This window comes from Coenobita brevimanus, chromosome 71 (genome assembly GCF_032717465.1).
Source record: "Coenobita brevimanus isolate Jiangsu-jjx chromosome 71, ASM3271746v2, whole genome shotgun sequence".
NCBI classification, from domain to species: Eukaryota; Metazoa; Arthropoda; class Malacostraca; order Decapoda; family Coenobitidae; genus Coenobita; species Coenobita brevimanus.
Genome location: NC_137024.1, coordinates 44,776,044 through 44,799,401, shown reverse-complemented (window position 1 = coordinate 44,799,401; position 23,358 = coordinate 44,776,044). Strand labels below are relative to the sequence as shown.

The 23,358-nt window shown below is 40.1% G+C and overlaps 1 protein-coding gene across 1 annotated transcript in view; it reads left to right on the top strand.

The window, feature by feature from the left end:
• Positions 1 to 23,358, top strand: part of mmd (disintegrin and metalloproteinase domain-containing protein mind-meld) — a 540,350-nt gene that overhangs the window by 473,957 nt on the left and 43,035 nt on the right. The window contains exons 15-21 of the mRNA XM_080277960.1: positions 60 to 283; positions 2,347 to 2,542; positions 4,046 to 4,154; positions 4,899 to 5,018; positions 8,800 to 8,983; positions 15,926 to 16,133; positions 18,143 to 18,281. Of these exons, the coding sequence (XP_080134086.1) occupies positions 60 to 283; positions 2,347 to 2,542; positions 4,046 to 4,154; positions 4,899 to 5,018; positions 8,800 to 8,983; positions 15,926 to 16,133; positions 18,143 to 18,281 (1,180 nt within the window). The remainder of the gene's footprint in view (positions 1 to 59; positions 284 to 2,346; positions 2,543 to 4,045; positions 4,155 to 4,898; positions 5,019 to 8,799; positions 8,984 to 15,925; positions 16,134 to 18,142; positions 18,282 to 23,358) is intronic.

Genomic DNA, 23,358 nt, shown 5'->3' with positions numbered 1-23,358 from the left:
CTCCCGTCCTTCCAAATCTTATCACCCTCTTTCTGCATTTCCATTTCTTCACGAGGAAGATACACCACCTTTTCTCTCTCTGCCTGGCCATCTCCGCCTTCTTTCTACATCTCGTCTCCCTCAGCTGTATAAGTGCGGGAACGGTCGAGTGGACGAGGGTGAGCAGTGCGACTGTGGGAGTAGAGAGCAGTGTGGACGCATCGACCCCTGCTGCGACCCCCTCACCTGCAGACTCAAGCTGGAGGCCGAATGTGCCACGGGGCCATGCTGTGATAAGTGCAGGGTAAGGCACTCGTATGCTAACTTTTGGGTGCATTATTTTATTTCATGGCAAGACTCTTCGTATTAGTGTTTGATCGATTTTTTTTTCTAACGTTGCCGGTGCGACAGTCTTTTTGTATGTGTATTTTCCGTTATTCTTTTGTGTTTCATTCTCCATTAATGTTCTTAGTGTGATAAATGCAGAGTGAGAAGCTTCAGCATAGTTTTTGTGACATCAGAAGTATTACTGTTTATTCTTTTTTTATGTACTTTTATATTGCAACAGTTATATTTCCAGTGTCCATAAATTATATTCCTAATGCTGTGATTCGTGAGAAGTGACGCACTTCAGCCTAGTTTTTTATCATTTTTTTTATTCTAATATCATAAGTGTGTCAGTGTTAACCTTATATATATACGGTACACACACACACACACACACACATATATGTGTGTGTGTGTGTGTGTGTGTGTATGTGTGTGTGTGTGTGTGTGTGTGTGTGTGTGTGTGTGTGTGTGTGTGTGTGTGTGTGTGTGTGTGTGTGTGTGTGTGTGTGGAGAGAGAGGGAGAGAGAGAGAGAGAGATCAAATTCAAGCTGTGTATATATGTGCATTTGTTTGTTTCTTCACGAGAACGGTAATAGGTGTCAACCAAATTTTTTGCATTAGCTCGAGGCAAGTCTAGGGAGCGTTGGAAAAAAAAAAAAAATGGTGATTGCGCACGACGCGACAGCACGATACTATCGGAAATTGCGACACGTGGAAATGTCTGTCTGTCCGTTTGTTCGTTTCTTTCACGAGAATTGTAATTGATATCGGTCTAATTCATTTTGCTTTGGTTCGAGGTAAGTCCAGGGAGTGTCAGAAAAATATTAAAAAAAAAAAATTGGCGAACGCACGCGACATGACGGCGCGAAATTGTCGAAAATAGCATTCGAAAACAGTTTAGAGTCTTGCAGAGGTGACGTGAGGTGTTTCTTTTGTATGTCTGCAAAAACGGGTGTACTGTAGGTCAGTTCCCTTCCTTTTCATGTTACAGATTACGTTTGCCCAGCCATGAACCATTACACCCCAGTGGAGTAATATCGTTTTTTTTCTTACTTGTGGGGACATTTAGTGCTTTATTTTTCATTTTTGTTTTAATGTTGTTACATTTTTTATTTTATTATTATTATTCCAGAGATTGTAAGTGTTAAATGATTCTGGGATTGCACAGCAACTATTATTTTGATTCGTATTTTTGACCCAGAACCTTTATGTTAACTATCTTATTGTTGCGTTGGTATTGTGTATCTGGTGTGTCCCAGTCTTTAATCTCTTCTTGAGATCTTCTCTTGTAATTATGATTTTCCTTATTATGTAGTTTCCTTCATTTATGAAATAACGTTTTTTTTTTCTTTGTTGGTCTTTAAATGTTTTTTAAGTAATTATCTTTTTTTTTAAATAATGGTTGAATTTTATTTCCGTTCTGTATAGACATTACTATCGTAATTCCGTAATATGTTTCTCCATTTTTTTTCATTCTTGTCTGTAGTTTCCTTTTGTGTTCTTATTTTATCTGTGTTGCTTTTATCTAATTGCTGCATCATTAGCCTTATCCTTTACTGTCTCATTTTTTCTTCATAAAGCCTTGGCAGTAGTTATACAGGTCTCAGATCGGAAATGACGCCATGGTTTGAATCCAAGACGTGACCAGAGGTTTTTCAGCGCACAGTAAATCGCTGCCAGTGGTCTGCTCTGGCCGAAATGATCAAGACTTTGGTAACCGTACATTAGGCCCTTCCACCCCAGTGGGTCCACAGCGGCCAACATGGGATAATAATGGATTAGCTGTTAGTGTTTTCATTGTTGCTGTTTTTTCCATCATTATCTGAGCCTTTTTTTCCAACCTCAATTAATATTTTTTGTTTATCATTGCTGTTTTTCTGTTAATGATATTAATTTGTTAATATTTACTAAGACTCATTCTGTCTTTCCATGGAGCTAACTATCCTTCCATTTGTCTGTCCGTATGTTCATCCATCCGTCTATCTATCTAAATATCGATAACCAAACCCCTAATATACCGTGCTTTATATTTCACAGCTACGGCCGAAAGGCTACCTGTGTCGGAAGGCCCAGACCGAATGCGACATCCCCGAATTCTGCAACGGACTCCACGGATCCTGCCCCATGGACATCTACAAGAAGACTGGCAACAAGTGTGGCAATGGCAAGGGCTACTGTTTCAAGGGGAATTGCCCCACGCTCAACAACCAGTGTGAAGTTATTTGGGGATATGGTACGTGTGAAGGGGTTTTTGACTTTAACACCTATAACCCGATTATGCATTTTTCTGTTTTGTTTGAGCTAATGTCGGACAGTTTTTTCCCATGTTAGAACACCATTGCATTGCAGGTGTTAAGGAAGACTTTTTATAACCCTACCAGCTTCTTAGGTCCCCTAGAGCTAAAGAAAATAATCTGAAGATAGCAAGAATAAAATATAAAGGACGGCATCTTAATGAAGAGTTAGCATCTTCAGTAAAATCGTCTTTTTTATATTTCAGTCTTGCTGACATCAGAAAATCTTACTTACCTTAAAGATGAACTCTGAAGATATTAAACACTGTCTCCATGAACGCCTTCCCATATCTTATTGTCTCAATTACAGGATAATTTTGTCAGCTTAAGAGCAATATCTCGTATTGAAGGTACCATTACAGCATCCCCTAGATGTGATTACAAGGTTACCTGTCAGGAAATTGTACCGTGGAAAGTGAGTTGATCTTTTATTTTTTTAGTATACTAGAGTATGGTAACCTAACTATGGGTCCGTACATCTAGAAGAGACGTTAATATGGGAGTGGCAACCACCGAATACAGTATAATGTTTACTTCATTTAGTATTGATGCTAGCTAGATGCTACACAACTACCCTTTTTGTTGGACATTACTACCTAAGTAAATTGGAAATTTCAACAAAATATTTTATAATTTTCTAGTTGTCGACCAGTACGCCGTCAAACAGATGTGTGGATTTATATTTATTGGCAGTGGTTTCATGTCCAGTTTGTTCCTTCATAGCATAGTTACCAATTACAATAGCCGCACTCACCTATTGAAAATGAATACCGTATTTAGTATTCTAATTTTTGTTAGTTCGCTCCAAAATATCCATTTTGATCTTACAATTGTAGCAACATCATATTACCTTTGCGTTATCAAGGTTTCTCTCTTATTGGGTTATCAAGGTTTCAACATCCATTGTATTGGCGACAGTCGTCTGCAGTAGACAGAGTGGAAAAGTTTGATGTATTACTCTTCTTTGTTTTGCCAAGGCATGGAGTTTAGTTTCTTCATAATAACTGAGCTTCTATGTTTTTCCTTCACGTGACTCAACAATATTGAAGAGCTGCATTCATTTTAGTTCACTCGGTTGTTTAATATTTCGAAAGTTTGAATGATGAGTGAATGAATATTACCTTTTCAGTGAGCATTCTGATGTTATTTCTGCTTTTGTATTTTCATGTTTCTGAATCCTGCCATTCCCATTTAACATCATCGTTTTGACTTTTTTCCCTACCTAAGAAGGCGAGATTGGGTGACAATGATTATGATGATTTTAGCAAATTCAGTAGTACAATATGCTAATATTCTGAAAGATTTAAAACATTAATTACTAAAAGAGCTTTCAGATGTATAATTTGCCACTTGGACCACTGCCTATTCTCAGCCCATGTGATTTCTGTTACTAAGTACCGAAATTAAACCGAAATTAATAATTTGATTCACCGCTTCTTTAGGTGGCCAAGCGTCTGATGAAACGTGCTACAGGCAGTTTAATGTGGATGGTGTTATCTATGGCAACTGTGGGCGTCATCACAATGGCAGTTACATCAAGTGTGAATTAGGGTAAGTTGTGTTGCAGTAGGTAGTAAATTGTTTTTTACAGGTATTAGTAAAAGTGTTAGTAATTCGTATTCATTTTAACTACTGTAGATTACCATTACCAAGGAAATTTATACTAACAAAATTCCAAAATCCTGCCCCTACAGTTTTTTTTTTTTTTTTTTTTTTTTTTTTTTTAAGTACAGAAATTGTTAGTGACATTACAGCACGTATGCTTAGGTGTAGGGTATACCGAAAAGCAGTTATCATACTCCACACTCCTCCTCAAGCAGACAAAGGCAGGGCCAGTGAATGACCCATTCTTTTTAAGGAATGCCATTAGAGGTTGAGTTCACACTGAAAGGATGTGGCAGACAGTTGAAAGTGATAGTTATTACTGGAAACATGATTTTTTTTTTTTTATGGTTACGGATTATTGCATTGACCTCTCCCTTGATTTTTCAGTGTGTGTGTGTGTGTGTGTGTGTGTGTGTGTGTGTGTGTGTGTGTGTGTGTGTGTGTGTCTCACGTGTGTACATACTCGTGTGCGTGAGAGCAAGTGCCCGCGTGCATGTGCGCGCGCTCATTCTTGTGTGCATGTGTATGAGAGTGTGCATGTATGTGTACATAAGAGCGCATTTATTTACTTTTTGTACTGGAACTGTATGTATGCGTGTGCAGTTAATACTGAGATTATGTCAGTGTGTGCTGATGCTGGAACATTTACAGATACTGTGCTGTTTATGTTAATCTAGCTGTATATTGCAGGAATATCATGTGTGGGACGCTGCAGTGCCAACAGGGGATGCAACATCCGGTCTCCCCCAACACTGACCAGAGTTACTCCCGAACCATCGTGGCCATGGGCGGACACGAGTATGAGTGCAAGTAGGTCACACTCAGCACCCTAGTATGAGTACCGTAAGAGGAAGTCCTGATCATTGTACGGATTCAAGGTGGGTCATATCTTCAGATCCACATATTTCTTGCCTTGGTATGAGTGCATTTAGGTCCAAATTTTCCTCACCTATATATAAATAAAGGGAAGTGCAGTAGTATATATTGGAGTCGCTTTACATGTCCACATAATCCCAACCCTAGTGTGTGGTTACCTTGGTTTAGCCTAATGCCTAAGCATGAACCGGAAGAAGTCCAGATGTTTCTCACTGAGACTGAACAATATGAGGCAGCTCCTCATATTGTTCAGTCATACATCATTCTCACCCCAAAATGGACACATATGAGGCCACATTTCCTTCATCCCACATCTTTTTCAACCCTAGTATGAGGTCTAAATGGTTAATAGTCTTCTTACCCTACTGTAAGTAAAACTGAGTTCAGATCTTACCACTTTTGCATGAATTGAAGGTGGGTTTCATCCTCCCCTCCCTATCAGTATAGTTTTATCCATATCCTCCTCACCTTAGTACGAGTATAAAATTATCGACATCGTCTTCATGTTACCCATTTGTAATGTCACTTTCGAAAGTGTGTTGGTCTGTATTCTCGCTCAAACAGGTTCTGTTAAATTATTTTTCTCTTATGATATACGATGCTTATTAAATCGTAATAATCTCATGTATGTTACTTACGGTGTATCTGCCTAATGTAGACTTGGTATGTCACAAGAAAATATTAACCTGCCATATCCAGAAACACGCTAGTAAGGAAAAAGTGCTAGGGAGCCTCCTTAGCTAGCAGAATCTGTCACCTTAGTGGGAAAAGTCTCCAAACACGTCAGTATTACCGGTATTATAAATGTGTGTTTGACGGCCCCTTTACTGAAGATACTTGTTTTGGTCTGCTTGAGAAAATTTTTAATAGAGGGAAACAAAGAAGTTGTTAAATCGTTTTGTTTGGTTTCGTTTTTGAAGGCTCCAACATGCTTGCATTCGTCGGCCTTGGTCACCTAATGGCGGCTTTCCATGCTGCTCGATCTCTGGCAACCTCCCTCTTCAGTCCCTTAAGCCTGAGGTCACACTTAATGACCTCGTCCCATGTCTTTTTTGGTCTGCCCCTTGCATCCCTACCCCTAATATTAACGCTTCTCACTTTCTGCTCCCAGTTATCATTCCCCATCCTCTCCTCAAGCCCAAACCACCTCAATCTGCCTCTCCTCATCACAACATCAATACACTTCAGTCCCATCCTACCTCTCAACTCTTCCATCGTAAACCTAGCCCCCCCCCCAAGGCCTTGCACTCGGGGGACGCGCTGCACATCCACATAATCATTGTCATTTCTGTACGTTTAAGACTGCGAATATTCTCATCCTTTACTGCCCAGGTCTCACTACCATACAGCATTACACTTCTAACACATGCTGCATCCAAAGATCCCCTAGCACGTAGGGAGAGCCCTCTCAATGTCAGGAGAGGCAACAGCTCCCTGAACTTCTTCCAACCATTCCTCACCCTAGCCACAAAGCTAGCTCCAGCCCCACCTCCAGCATATAACATGCCTCTCAAATAACAAACTCTTCCACACACTCAAGAGACTCACCAGCAAGTTCAATCCTCTCACGCCTGACAATTTCCACCAGCTCTCCCCGACACACTGCACACATAAAATCAGCGTTATCTCGCAGTCTTCCTCAAACACCACTACATCTCTTGTTAAATATTTACTTATAATTAAATAATGAACACAAAATAATCAAGTATTCTTTTTTCCTCCTCCTATGCTTTTCTTCTCCTGCTCAATATCCGTAGGTGGTAGGTGGGGGCGCTTACCATCCACTCACTCGATGTAGTGCTGTTCTCTGGTGTCTGCCCTTTCCTCTCTTCCTTCCTCATTTCCATCTTTCCTCGTCTTTCTTTCTATCATTCTTTCCCCTTCCTTCTGCCTGTAGGTGACTCTACACTGAGTGACAAGCCAAATGGTTTCCTGTACACCAGTAAACCATTTACTACGCTGGGTGGTAACCATATATCTAAATTATGGCGTGCAGTGGTTTAGTGGGTAATTAAAGCGCTCCAGTCGGATTGAGCTGGTGCAGGCTTATAACCAAGGGGTGGTTGGGGTTTATTGCACACGTAATGTCACTCAGGGATGAGTGAGGCTTGTCAGTCTCATCTTAAATGTCAGGACCAACTTGCCTAGCCCCGGGCTCCAACGCTCATCATGGAGCAACACAGGATTAGATAATGATGATGATGACTCTATATCCCTGGTTTGTATTAACCTTTTCAATCCGATTATGCATATTCTGCTTTGCTCTTGCTTTCTCCAGATAATGTTATTCACTTAAGGATTGAGTTTTCGAACCGATTGGGTTAGATAGAGCCTTTGTTGAGCCCTCCTTTGTACTTTTTAAGCTGAATAAAGTCATTTGGGACAGAAAATAAGGAATAAGAAAAAAGTCCTCGGAGAAGAGGGGTTCAGTAGTATATGGTTGTAGTTCAGAGTTTGGCATTAACTGCAGAGTATAGTACATTCTCTCTTAGGCTGGCTGAAGCTTGTTTGTTACATATTTTATCATTAACTCCTCCATCATTGTGACGCCATATTCACTTTTTATCCCCAAGCAAGTTTTTATAGAGGGAAAGGCCTCACCTTTTGAAGGATTTATTGAAGGCTGTATATGACATACCAATCAAAAAGTCTCTTTGGTGAAGAAAATCGTTTTCATCGTAATAAAGTTCTTTTTAATCTTTATTTTATGTACAATAGAAAGTAGATTTTCTGTTGACATTTAGTGAGTTAAATCATTATCACCATCATCATTATGATCATCATCGTCATCATCTAATCCTGTGTTGTCCTATGAGGAACGTAGGAGCCCGGGGCTAGACAAGTTGGTCCTGACATTTAAGATAAAGAGTGACCAGCATCACTCATCGCTGAGTGGCATTACGTGAACAGTGAACTTCAGTCACCCTTGGATATAAACCTGCACCGGCTCAATCCGATTGGAACGCCTTAATTACCCACTCAACCACCAGGCGCCCTAATTTGTTACATGGTTACCGCCCAACGTAGTAAATGGTTTCCTGGTGTACATGAAACTATTTGGCTTGTCACTCAGTGTAGAGTCACCCGTAGACAAAAGGAAGAGGAAAGACAGAAGAGAAAGGAGGGGAAAAAAAGAGAGGAATAGACAGTCACCTGAGAGCAGCACTACATCGAGTGAGCATAGCAGAGCCCATTAGGCCTTCTAGCAAGATTAATTAAGCCTATTACTTTACCTACTCGTTTGTGTGAAGTTGGTAACCATAGCACCTTAAATACGATATAACCCAGTCAGTCTTTCATCTGTTCCTCACCACAGAACTCTATGCGCATCAAACTGCAAGAAACTCGGTAATTTTTTCTTTAGTCCGTACAAAACTTGATATCCAGCTCAGAAGTCCATCTTTTCAGACTAACAAATTTAGCAATTTTTACATCTGTCCTTCATCTTAGAATTTCAGCTTATCAGACTGCAAGCTCAGTAATATTTCCATATTTTTCACTTAAGAACTCTCAGCTCGTAAAATATTAGAAGGTCACTAATTTTCACTCTTCAGCTCAAAATGCCTAACAGGATCCCACTTATTCTTCATATCAAAACACTTCAGCACTTCAAATTACTATAAGCTCACACATTTGCACACACTGTTCACCATGTATTTTTCAGCACATCAGACTGTAAGAAACACGGTTATTTTACACTTAACCTTCTCTTCAGAACTGTACGGTATGAGTCGTCTGATGCGAGGAAGGGGGGCGGGGACTGGACTCTTGTACGAGATGGAACAGCGTGTGGGGAGAAGCTGATCTGTGTCAACCAAACCTGCGAGTCACTCTACCCCTTCATAGAGCCGGGACACTGTGAGACCAATAACAATGCTCTTGAATGCTCAGGCCATGGGGTAAGTAGGGTAATGCAGATCACTGGTTAACATAGCGTAATATAACCTTGAATGGTTTGTATTAGTATTTATAACAGGTTTTCTTAATCTCGACAGAACCTCAGATAGGCATAAATTTCTGCAAAGCTTCTGTCATACGCCAGCCGTACCCATATTTTCATCATTATCCTGTACATCATTCTCACCCTTCAATTTCTGCATTACTCTGTATTTTTTTTTTTATAATACTTTGCTCGTCATTCTTCAGTAGTAATGTTGACATAGGCAGTATAAACCTAAGAGTTAATTCATACAGAGTGATTTATCAATGAGGATTTATTTAATACTTAAGACTGATCCACACAGTTTCTTTAGACTGAAAAGTTCTATTAAATAATGCATGACATCAGTACATGATTGTATTTTGAAGTGAAGGACATATTTTGTAGGGAGTTCATTTTTCTGCAAACTGTTTATATAGACAGTGTACTTAGTTCATACATATAATGTAACTGTACATAAGTTTTATGCATAAGGTTTAAAATTACGTTAAACGACACTGGGCTTGGAAGAGATAAATGTAGATGAAGTATATGCACATTGCTGTATCGAAAATATATGTAGTTTTAATGTAGTAATAAGGAAGATAGCTTTAGAGAAAAGTTCTTAACCTGATTGTGTGTGAGGCAGATACTACCATACAGGTCTCTGCCGTGGTTCTAACGTCAATGTAGGTAGCAGATTTTTTTTTGCAGTTTTCTAATACATTTGGTTTCCAGTTAAGCAAAAAGATTTCAATGTGTGAAGTGTGGAAGTGTCATTGTAAGGTAAGAGTCGCCATACATTTTTGGTGAGCTACTTCCTATGGGGCATTTCTTCCAGCTAGCAAGCTTTAAAATGTTATATACTTTATTTGAGCAATTTTCATTGCAGTTTCACTGTCGTCAACATGAATAGTTAGCCACCAGAAATGAATTTACCTTCAAATTGCTTTATATACTGAAGCAAGCACTTCACAGCTTTAAGCTTAATTTACAACGACTTTCACTTCACGACATTAGTCATCTAGTTCACAAGCCAGATGACCGTGTTCGTCATGCACTTGATTATCACCTGTATGGCACACAGTGACAAAACACTCAAGTACAGTATGTTTATGCTCTGCTGTATTTTGTACTTGTATGCTCTCCTTAAATTGAATTAATTGTTACAGTATTTGAAGACTTTGAAAATGCTTTGAACTCCAGACAGCAGTTCATTCCAGAATTATACGGCATTTATTTGCAAAGCATAATATACCATTGCATAATTATAATTAAGAATCATTGGGCTACCATTTTCACAGCTAACCCTTTCAGCCTGAGGACTCATATTTTGTTTTATTCTTGCTTTCATTTGGCAGTTATATTTAGCATAGGATAGATATTTTGAACTGGAGGGATTTGCTACAGCCTCCGTTAACTCCATCACTAAGAGAGGGAGTCTCCCAACTTGAACAAAATAGTATTACTTTAGCTAGGACGAAATGAAGACGTCCTTGGACTGAAAAGGTTGATTTGTACAACACAGTTTATGTAATGACATATGGAAACATTGAGGGCATGATACATTTTATGAGGACATGGAACATTTATACTTCATTTTTGGGTTTTTAATGACTTTTCGTAAAACACAGGATTACCAGAACACATTCACATATTCAGTATTTATAAAATATTATATCAGTAACAAGTGGTATAATATAAGAAGTTATCTGGTCCAAAATTATGATCATACTGTACAGAGTTCACTTAATTTTTTCCCAATTTGGTTCTTAGCGAGACGAGAACCATTATAATGCTTATTCAGTCTGGCTCCTGGGACTGGCCATACATCCTTAGCCCTTTTCCGCAAGGCCTGAATACCACCAGCTGGCAGTAACAAAAAACGCCCATCCTGAAGGTAGTACTGAAGATTGATTCTATCCTTCAAATAAAATGAACGTAAGACATCGTATTGAAGGGATGAATAGATTCTGTCTCCTTCACTACAACGTGTTCCCTCCGTGACATCAAGTGGGTTGGCGGAGGGTTAGTGCACCTCCCTGGAAAACATATAACTAAAAATACGAACAAGAAGCCTTGGACCAGGACTGACCAACAGGCGATGACTAAGGACCGAACAAAGGACATGGCACGGATTGCGACATGGAATGTAAGGGGTGCAAGCGATGACGTGAATGAGAAAGAGATTGTCCAGGTGCTTGAGGGTGCAAAAGTGAATGTATGTGGATTAACCAAAACTAAATGGAGAGGTGACAGTGTGACAGAATGAGAGTATCGATGGGGTGTATGCGCAGGAGTGGGTGAGAATGAGAGGGCAAAAGGAGCATGTATTGTTTGTGTGCAAGAGATGAAAGGAGAATATAGGAGATTATGGATCAGTTGGCTCAAGAATTGTGTGGGTGAGATTGAAAATTGGACTACAAATGTGGACGATTGTGTGCGTGTCTGCGCCAACGGAAGGTCGTGCAAGTAGAGTAAAAAAAAAAAAAAAAAAAAAAAGAGTTCTGGACAGATGTGGAAGCATGCATGGAAAAGTTTGAAAGGAATGAGAGAGTGTTTTTGATTGGAGATATTAATGGAAAAGTAGGGAATGTGAAGGTGGATGGAGTAGTTGGTGAGTGGGGTATGCCTGCAGAAGTGGATGAGAATGGCAGTGCTCTAGTGGACATTTGTGCAGGGAGGGGGTTGGTGATAGCCAATACCCTCTTTAGATACAAAATGATCCACAGGTGTACATGGCAAGTGATGAGAAGGGTGGGTAGTGAACTGAATGAACAGAAGGCAATGTTTGATCATGTGTGTGTGGATGATAGAGTGAGCAGGTGTGTAATGGATGCAAGAGCATATAGAGGTTGGGGGAGTGGACTTTCTGACCACCACTTGGTGGTGGTGAAAGTCAAGAATTAGATTAAATGGAGGAACAGAAGAAGGGAGGGACAGGAGGAAGTAGTTCATAAAGGAGGGTAAAAAGGTTGCAAGAGGATGGGTGATTGGGTAATTATGATTTGAAGCATATGGGGGACGTAGAAGGTGTGTGCAAGATATTCACAGAAGAAATCTGTGCAACATGTGGGGTGGGGTGTGGGATGAAGAGAAGAGGAAAGGGGATGCAAGGAACAGCATGGTGGAATGAAGAGGTGAGACAGGCCGTGGCAAAGAGAAAAAAACATATAGCGTGTGGATGCGAAGTGGGCGTAGAGGAAGTTGAGAGATGGAAGAAAGACTTATATGCAGAAAGGAAGAGAGAGGTGAAAAGATTAGTGAGAGAGAGTAAGAAGAGAGTGGATGAGGAATATGGAAGAAATTTGAGTATAAAGTGGAGGGAATGTAAGAAAATGTTCTGGAAAGAGGTAAAGAGAGTTAGACCGAGTGATGAAGTTAGCTGGAGAGTGAAAGATAAAAATGGTAGATTGCTAGTAGAGACGGGAGAAAAAGTGAGCAGATGGAGAGAACACTTTAAGGAATTGTTGAACATAGAGGATGGAAGTAATGTGAGTATAAATGGCTGGGAGAAGGAGGGATGTGAGAAGAAAGAAAGAAATCACTTGTATGGAAGTTATGGAAGCAATGAAGGAAGTCAAAATGGGGAAAGCCATAGGGATTGATGGCGTGTGTGGTGAAATGCTGAAGCATGGGGGGAGAGATAGTAGTAGAATGGTTGTGGAAGATGTGCAGATTGGCCTGGGAGGAAGGTAGGGTCCTGGAGAATTGGAAGTCAGGTATACTTATTCCTCTGGACAGAAGGGGAAAAAGAAGTGTGTTGTAATCCTAGGGGCATTTGTCTTCTTAGTGTAATAGGAAAAGTATTTGGTAAGATACTTATTGACAGAGTTAGGGAAATAACAGAGGAATTATTTGGAGAAGAACAGGGAGGTGTTAGGAAGGAAAGAGGTTGTGTAGATCAGGTATTCATTCTTAGGTCTTTAGTGGAAAAGTTTCTAGAGAAGGGAAAGTAGTTGTATGCGGCCTTCATGGATTTGGAGAAAGCATATGACAGGGTGGATGGACAAGGAATGTGGAAAGTATTAAGAATATGTGGAGTAGATGGGAAGTTGTTGAATGCTGTAAAGAGTATGTATGATGGTGCTAGGGCTGCAGTGCGTGTAGATGGCGAACTGAGTGAACTTTTCTATTTGAAGGTTGGATTGAAACAGGGATGTGTCATGTTTCCGTGGTTATTCAGTCTGTATATGGATAGGGTTATAAAAGTGATACAAGGTAGGACAGTGGATGTTGGGGCGGCCCTAATGAGAGAGGGCAGTTTGTGGAAACTCCCTGTTCTGTTGTTTGCAGATGATACTGTGTTGTTAAGTGAAGACGAAGAGGAGCTACAAGGTTTGGTAAATGACTTTCGGAGAGTGTTAAAGAAACGGAATCTAAAGGTGAATGTAAGTAAGAGTAGCGTTATTGTCTTCGAGAGAAATGAAGTCACTGAATATACAGTGAGGTTGGATGAGGAGGAAATGGAAGATGTGAGTGTGTTTAAGTACTTGGGTAGTGTGATGAGTAAGGATGAAAGTTTAGAGAGTGAAGTGCTTGAAAGGGTACAACAAAGAAGAAATGTTACTAGTTCATTGAAAGCAGTGATAAGAAACAGAGAAGTGTGCATGGAAGTAAAAAACGTCGCGGCATGACAGTACTGTATTGTGATACCAACTCTAATTTATGGAAATGAAGCTTGGACCTTGTTGGAGGGACACAAGTCAAGAGTGAGATAAGTGGAAATGAGTTATTTGAGAGGAGCACGTGGAGTCACATGGAGAGAGAGACTGGCAAATGAGGAAGGAGCGTTCTGGTCTGGATGTGGATGTGATAAGAGTTAGGAGAAATACATTGAGGTAGTTTGACCATGTGGAGAGGCTGGAGTGCGGGAGACGGACGAGGAGAGTGTATGTGAGTGAGATGGAGGGGGAGGCCAAGGATGAGATGGAGGGATAGAGTGGAGAGGCATATGATAGAGAGGGGTGTGAGCTTGGAGCAGAGCAGTGAAATGGCGGGGGACATAGCGACATGGTGGCGATTTGTTTGTGGCCACCTCTTACGGGATTAAGGCTTCTGGCAAAACAAGAAAGAAAAAGAAAATCTGGCTGCAGCAAGAATAAACTTTCATAAAGATAAGAATAACTTTAAAAAAGACCATTGCGCCGGAAGGGTTAAGGATTACTTACCTGGGACTGTTTGCATGTCACCTGTTTCCTAAAATTCCCTACACCAATTTCTTTTGGGCCGTGTTCCCCGTGGGTGTAGGAGGCTTCCTAGCACCTCTTCATTGCTCAAGATTCTTACCAATGGCCGTAAATATTATCTTGTATATTTTAAATACAGACTGAATATATATATATATATATATATATATATATATATATATATATATATATATATATATATATATATATATAAAGATTGCAATTGCTATTCAAGAGAACATTACCATATATAAATGAATCACATGGGGAGAGGTACTGTGGAGCCTTCTAAGCCAACAAGAAAACATCCCGTTGACTCTCTATGGAAAAAGAATTCTCCAGTTTGCTTAGATTTAATGAAGGCTTAAGAAATAAACATATGTATTTTCCGATGATAATGATCGAATGAGCTTTGTTGATTACAAAACATGCGTGTTTCTTTTTTATCTCTTACGAGGATCAAGGTAGTAACGAATGACGCGTTATATTATAGGGTCTTGATCATTATTTCTTTGTTTATGTTCCATCTCGAAACATCCGACCTGCTGAATTGGTCATTTTTTGTTCTAATCCAGGGGAGTAGGTTAGGTTAGGCTTTGCTAGTCATTTAGGTTTGGTCATGTCACTGCATTTTGGTTAGGCTAGGTTAGGCTGATAATGGTAGCTTACTTCAGGCTAGGTAAACTTAACAGGTGTTGAAGATGGACTCGTAGATAATAACCATATATATATATATATATATATATATATATATATATATATATATATATATATATATATATATATATATATATATATATATATATATAGATAGATAGATAGATAGATATTTTCCAACTCTGGCATAGACTTAATACACCTTTCCCGTGGGCCCGGAAGTTTACTCTAACATGCCACACCTTCTCATGTTGCCACTCCAGCTTTAATACCCACCGTCAATATTGAGTACATGCTAAACGTGCCTCAGTCGGATATGGTGCTCTGGGGATGTTTTTATGTTACGTCAGTGGGGCTGGTGGGAGATCAGTAGTTTTGGCGAAGTTCAGTTAATTACACTGTTCATTGCTCCAGCTTGGTTTCGAACTAGCGTCATTTCTGTGAACAGACAACCTCTCTCTCTACTCAGCCACCACTTCTCCCATTGGGTTTGGTTTGTTACGTTAAAGTTAGAAGGTAAACGTGCCCCCCCCCTCTCTCTCTTTCTCTCTGTGTGTGTGTGTGTGTGTGTGTGTGTGTGTGTGTGTGTGTGTGAGAGAGAGAGAGAGAGAGAGAGAGAGAGAGAGAGAGAGAGAGAGAGAGAATAAATATGATAGAAGACAGGTATCATTACTTTACGGTGAAGCATCTAACAAAGGAATGGAAAAGGCTAGAGATAGGCCTGATCCTAATCAGAATATTTGGTATACTCTTTTGAATAGCCAAGTGTTATAATTTTTAAAGTTTGGGAGAATATAGCATTAACCATCTCACAGGATATGGTTAGGGAGTATATGGATAGAGAAAGGTGGATACGTGGTGAAATTAAGTGAATGATCTTATAGCACATTAGATAAGTAGACAGGTGGGTAGGCAGAAAAAAAAGATGATCAAGATTTGGCATTATGCATACCAAATAACTTTGAAAAGACTTGTGGCATCGCACTGGAGGATTCTTGTTTCTACTGCTGCCTGGCTCGCCTCACCTCACCTTGCCAACTGGGCTAGAGAGAGTTGACCCTTGACACCCCTGACAGGTGTGCTCCAATACCAACAAATGCTACTGCACCCCGGGTTGGACTGGGATAGACTGCTCCATTTTCGACAACAGCTCTCTCAACACCACCCCTTACCCCGACGACAAGCTTGGTTCGCCCTCCCGTCCTCCCCCCACCAAACCCAAAGGCAACGAATCGTCCTCCGGCGGTAGCTTTGACCCTCATCAAGGACGCAACACGCAATATGGTAAGCCTGACTGGGAACCACACCATATGTCACTTGGTTACCTCCCATGTGCCTTTGGTTTAATGTGAGACCAGCGTGGAGGTAAAATTAGAATAATTACCTGTATTGATAGAAAACAAGCACATACATTTCTTCATAGAATATAATAATTATATAAGTATCACATACTAGTTACTTAGATGCTTTATTGTAGTCTTGTTACTGTGCTCGTGTTCTTGTTTATTTATGTTTATTTTATTTATTTTACTAATTGTCAGAAGTTAATTTCACGTTTGACCCAAATAGTGTAACAATGAATGTGTTATTTTCTTGTAATCAGTTAGGTTCTCGAGTGGAGTGAGAGTGTAGGTGTATTTAGTGTCACTGTCAACACATGCATCTTAACCAGGCTCCTGTGACTCCCTCCAGCAGGTATAATCGGCAGCAGCATACAACGTGGTGGACGGGATACTTGATGCTCTCACATACAGCTGATGTGTTATTTTCAAAGCTGCAGTTATAGCGTGATACATATTCTCTCTTGCTTCCTATTGTGTCTTTGCCATGTGTTCTCTTGATCATATTAACACGATGCTCAATACAGTAGATGAACTAACATTGGCTCCGGCAACTGGCATCCACTTTCCCCCTTTCAGGGCTTGGGAGGGTGGCAATGGTGCTGTTACTAGTGTTCGGAGTGGGAGGAGTATTCATTTTTTTCACTCTAATAGCAGTTTGCTACAGGTATTCTCACTCTGCTACTGGTGTCGTTGCCATGTATTCTCTTGATGAAAATTAACCCCCTGCTACGTACTGTAGATGGATTGAAATGGCTGTGGCAACTGGCATTACCTTCCCCCTTGTTACTGATCCATCACAAGGTTCATATGAAAATTCTCCTACACTTAGATCGCTCGTTTTCATAAATCAAGTAAATTGCTAAAGGTGTTTTGGCTGGAAGCTTCGATGATGATTAATGTGTTAATCACAGCAGCATCAGTGCCTGAGTATAATTAATTAATTGAAATTCTAAATTTATTGTATATTATCAAAAGTATTTCCTCTAGCGATGAAGTAATAAATGAGCTCTGTTTTGGATCAGGCAATTAAATGTGACTGAAACTCTTGTGTTGACCATCTGTGGACCATATGTGGACTGTGTAAATGTTTTGTCTGTGCCATGCAGGCACTTCAGCTGTTGTGATGCCATCAGATTATTTTCAGCTCATTGGGTTGCTGATAGATGCTTCTGTCTCTTCATGTCTCTCTCACACTTTGCTTGTGACTCAGCAGTGTTTCAAGAAATTTTTTATTTTTGTGTTCATTATTCAAAACCCGAATTATGATACACAGAGGCTTATCACAAAAAGCTGTTAATATTTCACCATGGCTGCTTCCTTTGGCTAGACATTCATAGCGTATAATGAAGCGTTAATTGTTAAGCAGCCTGTAACGTAAGCTACAAAAAGATAATCAAGTACAAGTATATGGATACTTTGGGGGGGGGGTGGAGGGAGAATCTTAAGTCCATGAGAAGGTGGCAAGGACACAAAGATTGCTAGGTTATGAGTGACTAGGTATTATGTGGCGGGAAGTGTTGGCAAGATTAGTGTTCTTATCATTGTTTTTCCCCTGCTCTCTTCCCGCCCCGGGTGCTGTGTCCTCCCTATCTCAACAACTCACTCGCCCGGTCCGCCATCGTGTTCGGTTCGCCACCTTGGTCGTGACTGCCATAATGATTGTGACTCAACCAACACCACGCCATCATCCTGAAAACCGCTCATGTGGCTTCACTAACTGACTCTGACTGCACAACCCGTGACTGTGGGCACAAAAATCACTCAATCCACAAAAAACACTAAAAAATAACAAAAAATGTATATATTTTAATGGGTTTCTCCTTATCGGGTCACTCACACTATCCAAATCTTCCACGCTCAATGATTTTATCAACTGGCCAACACTGCAAAACCTTCTGCCGTGCCCCTGGATGCCTTTGCCTGCGTGTGTCTGTGTGTCTGACGCCGCAGTCGGGCAGCAGGGGAGTGACACAGTGTACCTGGTGGTGGGGCTAGTGTCTGGGATGGGCGGGGTGTTCTTTGCGTTTGCGTTCATGGCTTTGTGCTACAGGTCAGTGGTAGTCCACAAAAATTTCTCCCTGTGTCTAAGGTCAGTATGATCTTAGTCTGAACTAGCCATTATTATTAGCAGTTCCATAGACTTTTTATTAATTTATTTATTTATTACCCATTACATTATCTTAAAACCCGTTATCTGCTCTCTCTCTCTCTCTCTCTCTCTCTCTCTCTCACTGTCTATCGTGGCTCGATCTATCGCTAAAAATGCTTGGCTTAATATTCCTTTATATTGGCACATTTTTATTACAATTGTTCACAAACTCTGACTGTTGAGTGAGGAAACCGACCACTTGCTAGTCTGCATTGTAAGAAAAAAAAAAAAAACTGTGCCAGTCTCAGCACAGAAAACAAAAGACTAAAAAATATAAATATCTTAATCCATTCACTGGGATGACTTCACTTTTTTTTGTTTATTTTTCGTCATCTGGTGATTTTATTTGGTGTAGGAGAAACTCTAAACTGAAGCTAAATATATAGTCTCTGTTAGCCTCTTCAGTATGAGGGATCCTTCATAAGTCAAGTAAAATCGCCTGGAGGTAGAATGAACAAACCAATGTAAGACGTCATCGGCCTGAGAGGATTAATGTATCGTAGCCAAGCCATAAACAAGTCAATATTCCATTTTCTCTAAGTCCGTTTTCTATCATTGCTAATTCAGAATAACAGAAAACTGGGAGAAGATATGTGTCCCTTGCCATTATAACATAGCAAGAGGACAATATAGTGATCTCGCGCAGGTACGACCCCTAATCCAACCTCAGCCAGTATTTTTTCTAGCCTAGATGCATGATTTTTGAGTCAGTGTGACCTTGACAGAGCTTCCTGGTCCGGCTGTCTCATTATACTGAGTTAAGGTCCGTCATTGTGAGCAGTGAATCGCTGTTAGCTGTGTGAGGGAGCTAGTGATGTGCAGTGTACTTAGCATATGCCGGCCGTGCCATGAGTGTACCAGACATGAGGTTATTCTTGGGCTAATTTTGAATAACATATCACATGCTTTCAGTGCTCAATAGTAGAGTTACTTTCCGAGCTAAAGTTACAGAGGAATTTGTGGGTGGATTATTGAAACTTTTTGCCCATTAGACCTCAGTTGTGTGCCAGCATAACGGTTGAGAATCGGATCTATGTTGAATAGCATTTACTAATTAAAATTAGCCCTAAAATAACCCTCTGATGTTTGGCTTCGTCCACCCTGTTAACGCGTCCAGTACGATGATGCCTTCATTTAATTCTTGAAACTGCGAAAGGAAACTTGTCGTAGCGGAGGGGTTAATGGAGTATGTTTCTAACCCCTTCATTACCTGACGTCTCCTGTAATCTGGAAGTCGACTGTTAGTAGCAAGATATATTACGAGACGCCATTGTAGTAAAGAGATAGAGTGTACTTTAAGTTAAAATAATCTAGTTATTTTATTAACTGCCTTATTAGTTATTATGTGAGGACTGAGAAGTACACCATTTTAGTACCATGACATTTTAATTAGTCTTGCTGTCTCCAGATAATTATATTCATTGTAAGAAAGGTCTGGTACTGAAGGAGGTACCGTGAAATGCCCTTCCATCCGGAATAAAATCGTCTAGAGGGAGCAGGAATACTCGTATTATATTAAGGCGTCATCGTACTGTAGGAGTAAAGTTGGCCGTAAATGTCATCTTCGTTTAACCATCTTGGTACGAACATGCTGTAAAAGTTTTATTCTTGCTGCCATAAGATGTTTTAACCCAGCTTGGGAATGACCACTTGCAGTGAAGGAAATAAAAACTCGGTGAAAGTCAGAAGTCTCGTAAGCTGAGAATCGTTGAGTGGTAGCAAATATAAAATTTGATGCTGTCGTAAAAAGCGTTTTGTTTATTTGGTCAGTGACTCCCCCTCTTTTTTTTTCTTATTCTTGCTATCGCCAGGCGAGTATATTCAGGGTAGGAACAAAGCTCTCGTCAGTGCAGGGGTTAATGCAGGCTGTATGTCACACCTCCATTTGGAAAAGCATCTTCTTAGCCGAAAAATATCATGGAGCGGTAGCAGGAATAAAATGAAGACATCACTGATGTGATTTAATTCCTGTACTCCGGTGACGTATATTGTGAAGTATTTTTTCTACGACAGATAATTTAATTCAGCTTCGAAGAGACTCATTGAACTTAGAGGTTATTATTATGACCTTCACTAAACCTTTCTGAGATAAGAGGTCATTCTAAGTTAAATAAAAATGTCTTTAGCTAGCAGCAATAAAATGTCCCCTGATTGAAAAGGTTAAAGACAGGTTTGCTCATTAATAGTGTTGACTGTCAAGTGCATCCTGCCCACACCGATTCTGTATGCACTGCATTTTAAGGTTACTTGAAATTTAGGCATGTGTGTTAGCACTGACCCGGAATGATTTTTTTTTTTTTTTTTTAAGTAGTAGTAGTTGATGAATAGCTATGCAGAGGTAATATTTGATCGTTAACTTAATTTTTTTTTTTTTTTATAACTGACACTAGTTGCTGACATTTAGAGGAAGACATTTTTAGTTACAGTATCAGTTCGTAGTCAAGCATATTTTGTATAATGTAATATCTGTAATTCATTTCCCGTTAATATGTTTCCGTTATATATCTGATATATAAATCCCTGAGCTCCAGAAGCCTTCTTAGGCACAACAGATAGCTCCAGTTATATTTCCTCCACAGCTCTTACACATCATACCCATGTTCTACCTCTGCCCTAACCCACTAAACCCCTCAATAATGCACCTGATTGGAAGGCAGTAAATATTTGGCTGCCAAATAAATTCACTGCATAAATGTGTCCAGCATCTCGAAATGAACGGAACCTTCGGTCTTTGATTAATTCTACCTTGCATAAAAATTATAGTAGTAGTAGTAGATTTTATTATTATTATTAATTATTATTATTATTATTATTATTATTACTATTATTATTACTATTATTATTATAGTGGTTTAAGGGGGGGCGCTCACCATCCACTCACTCGATGTAGTGCTGCTCTCGGGTGCCAGCCCATTCCTCTCTTCTTCCTTCCTTCCTTCTTCTGTCTTTCCTTCATCCTTTCTCCTTCCTTCTGTCTACGGGTGACTCTACACTGAGTGACAAGCCAGATGGTGTCCTGTATACCAGGAAACCATTTACTACGCTTGGTAACCATTTACTACGCTGGGTGGTGACCATAAAACCAAGTTATCGCGCCTGGTGGTTTAATGGGCAATTAAGGCGCTCCAATCGGCTCGAGCCTGTGTAGGTTTATATCCAAGGGGTGGATGGGGTTTATTGCTCATAATGCCACTCAGGGATGTGTGAGGCCGGTCATTCTCATCTTTAATGTTAGGCCCAACTTGCCTAGCCCCGGGCTCCTGCGCTCCTCATGGGGCGGCATGAGATTGGATGATGAGTGGATGGATTATTATTATTATTATTATTATTATTATTATTATTTTATTATTATTATTTTTTATGATGGTGAAAAAAATACCATACTTGTTAAAAACAGACGTTAATGCTAGTCTTCTGTTTCATTCGTTCTAATTCCAGATTATTTTAATAATCAGCGTGGGAGGGACTTACTGGGTGAGATTAGATATAGCCTGTATTAACAGTGTCACTGTAAGGGATCTTTTTTTACTTATACTGAGATCTCGCTACAGCTGGAATAAAATGAAAGACCTCGCACTGTAGGCGTTTATTTGGTATAGTTATAAATATTGATCGACCATTTACCTGTTACATGTTCGCTTAGTTGGAAGATGAATAATGACAGTATCACCAGTACAGGTATGTGGTGTGGGTTTTAACTGGTATTGGTTGCACATTTTTGTCGCTTAATAGGTATGCAGGCCATGGTAAAAATATCGAAACCGCTTTTTAGGTGCATTTTGAGTGTGATGACAGTTTTGTGACAGGCAAACACGGGTACCTGTGTTGCGTATGTTGTTGGCAGGGAATGAATTGCAGCGAGTCAGTAATAATCAGTACTGGACATCCGGGGATTGTACATGAATGCTTATGTCATACCGAAGGGAATATCTGCAACATTCGAGAGGTGTAGTAATGACGATTAATTCGCAGATTTCATGGAAAATGAAAGCTGTAGCTTTAACCAGATATATTGCTTATTTTTATATGCAAGGAAGAAGAAACCAAAGGCTAGAAGACCACAAGATTGTTGCTTCCAAGAAAAATTAAAATCAAGATAACAGAAAGCCAATTCAAGATCCGCTTATTTCGAGATGTCTGGATGCCTCATTTAAACGACTGGAGGTCATAGGCAGTAGGAAATACAGACAGAGAAAGGCAGTTGCAGAGTTGACCAGTTGCATACATGAAAGACTGTGAGTAACGGTTAACTCTTGCATTAGAGAATTGGACAGAGAGGGGATGAGAGTTTGTTGCTAGACGGATGCCACGCCCCCTTCGTAGTGCACATGTTAGTGCACCATAACACGAATCATGTGGTAGGCGTACAGTATATGGTCAGTTTATAATGACATCATCTAGCTCGCACTGCTGTGTTATTTATATACAGGCGTACTTCATGATGTTACATAACCCCTCCGCTTAGGGGTAGTTTTATTATTGCGTTGCCTGGCATGGGGAAGAATTACCATCATCATCATCAGCAGCAGCAGCAGCCAGAGTCAGTCCACTGCATGGCAAAGGCCTCTCATCTTTTTCCACTCTGACTGATTGGGGGTTAGCCTGTTCCATTTAATCCCAGCAGATCTCCGAATCTCAGCTCACCACCTTGTCTTCTGCCTGCCTCTTCCTCACACTCCATCTCTGGGCTGCCAATAAGTTATCCTGGTTGTCCATCTGTTATCTTTTCAGTGAAGGACGTGACCAACCACATCCATTTATGTTTTTTGATTGTAGTAATTACATCTGCGGTCGTCTTTTATCCATGACGGTCTCTGTTTATCTTTCCATGTGACCCCTAGCAGTCCATTCCATTCCTCTCAGAGTGCTCCCAAGCTTACGTGCCAAGGATTTTGGTAGGCTCCTTGTTTCTGATCCGTAAGTTAGTTACTTAGTTTTCCAAAAACACTCCATCCCATTCCTACTCTTCGCTTTATTTCATTGTCATGGACTGGGTCTACCAGAATTTCCTGCCTTA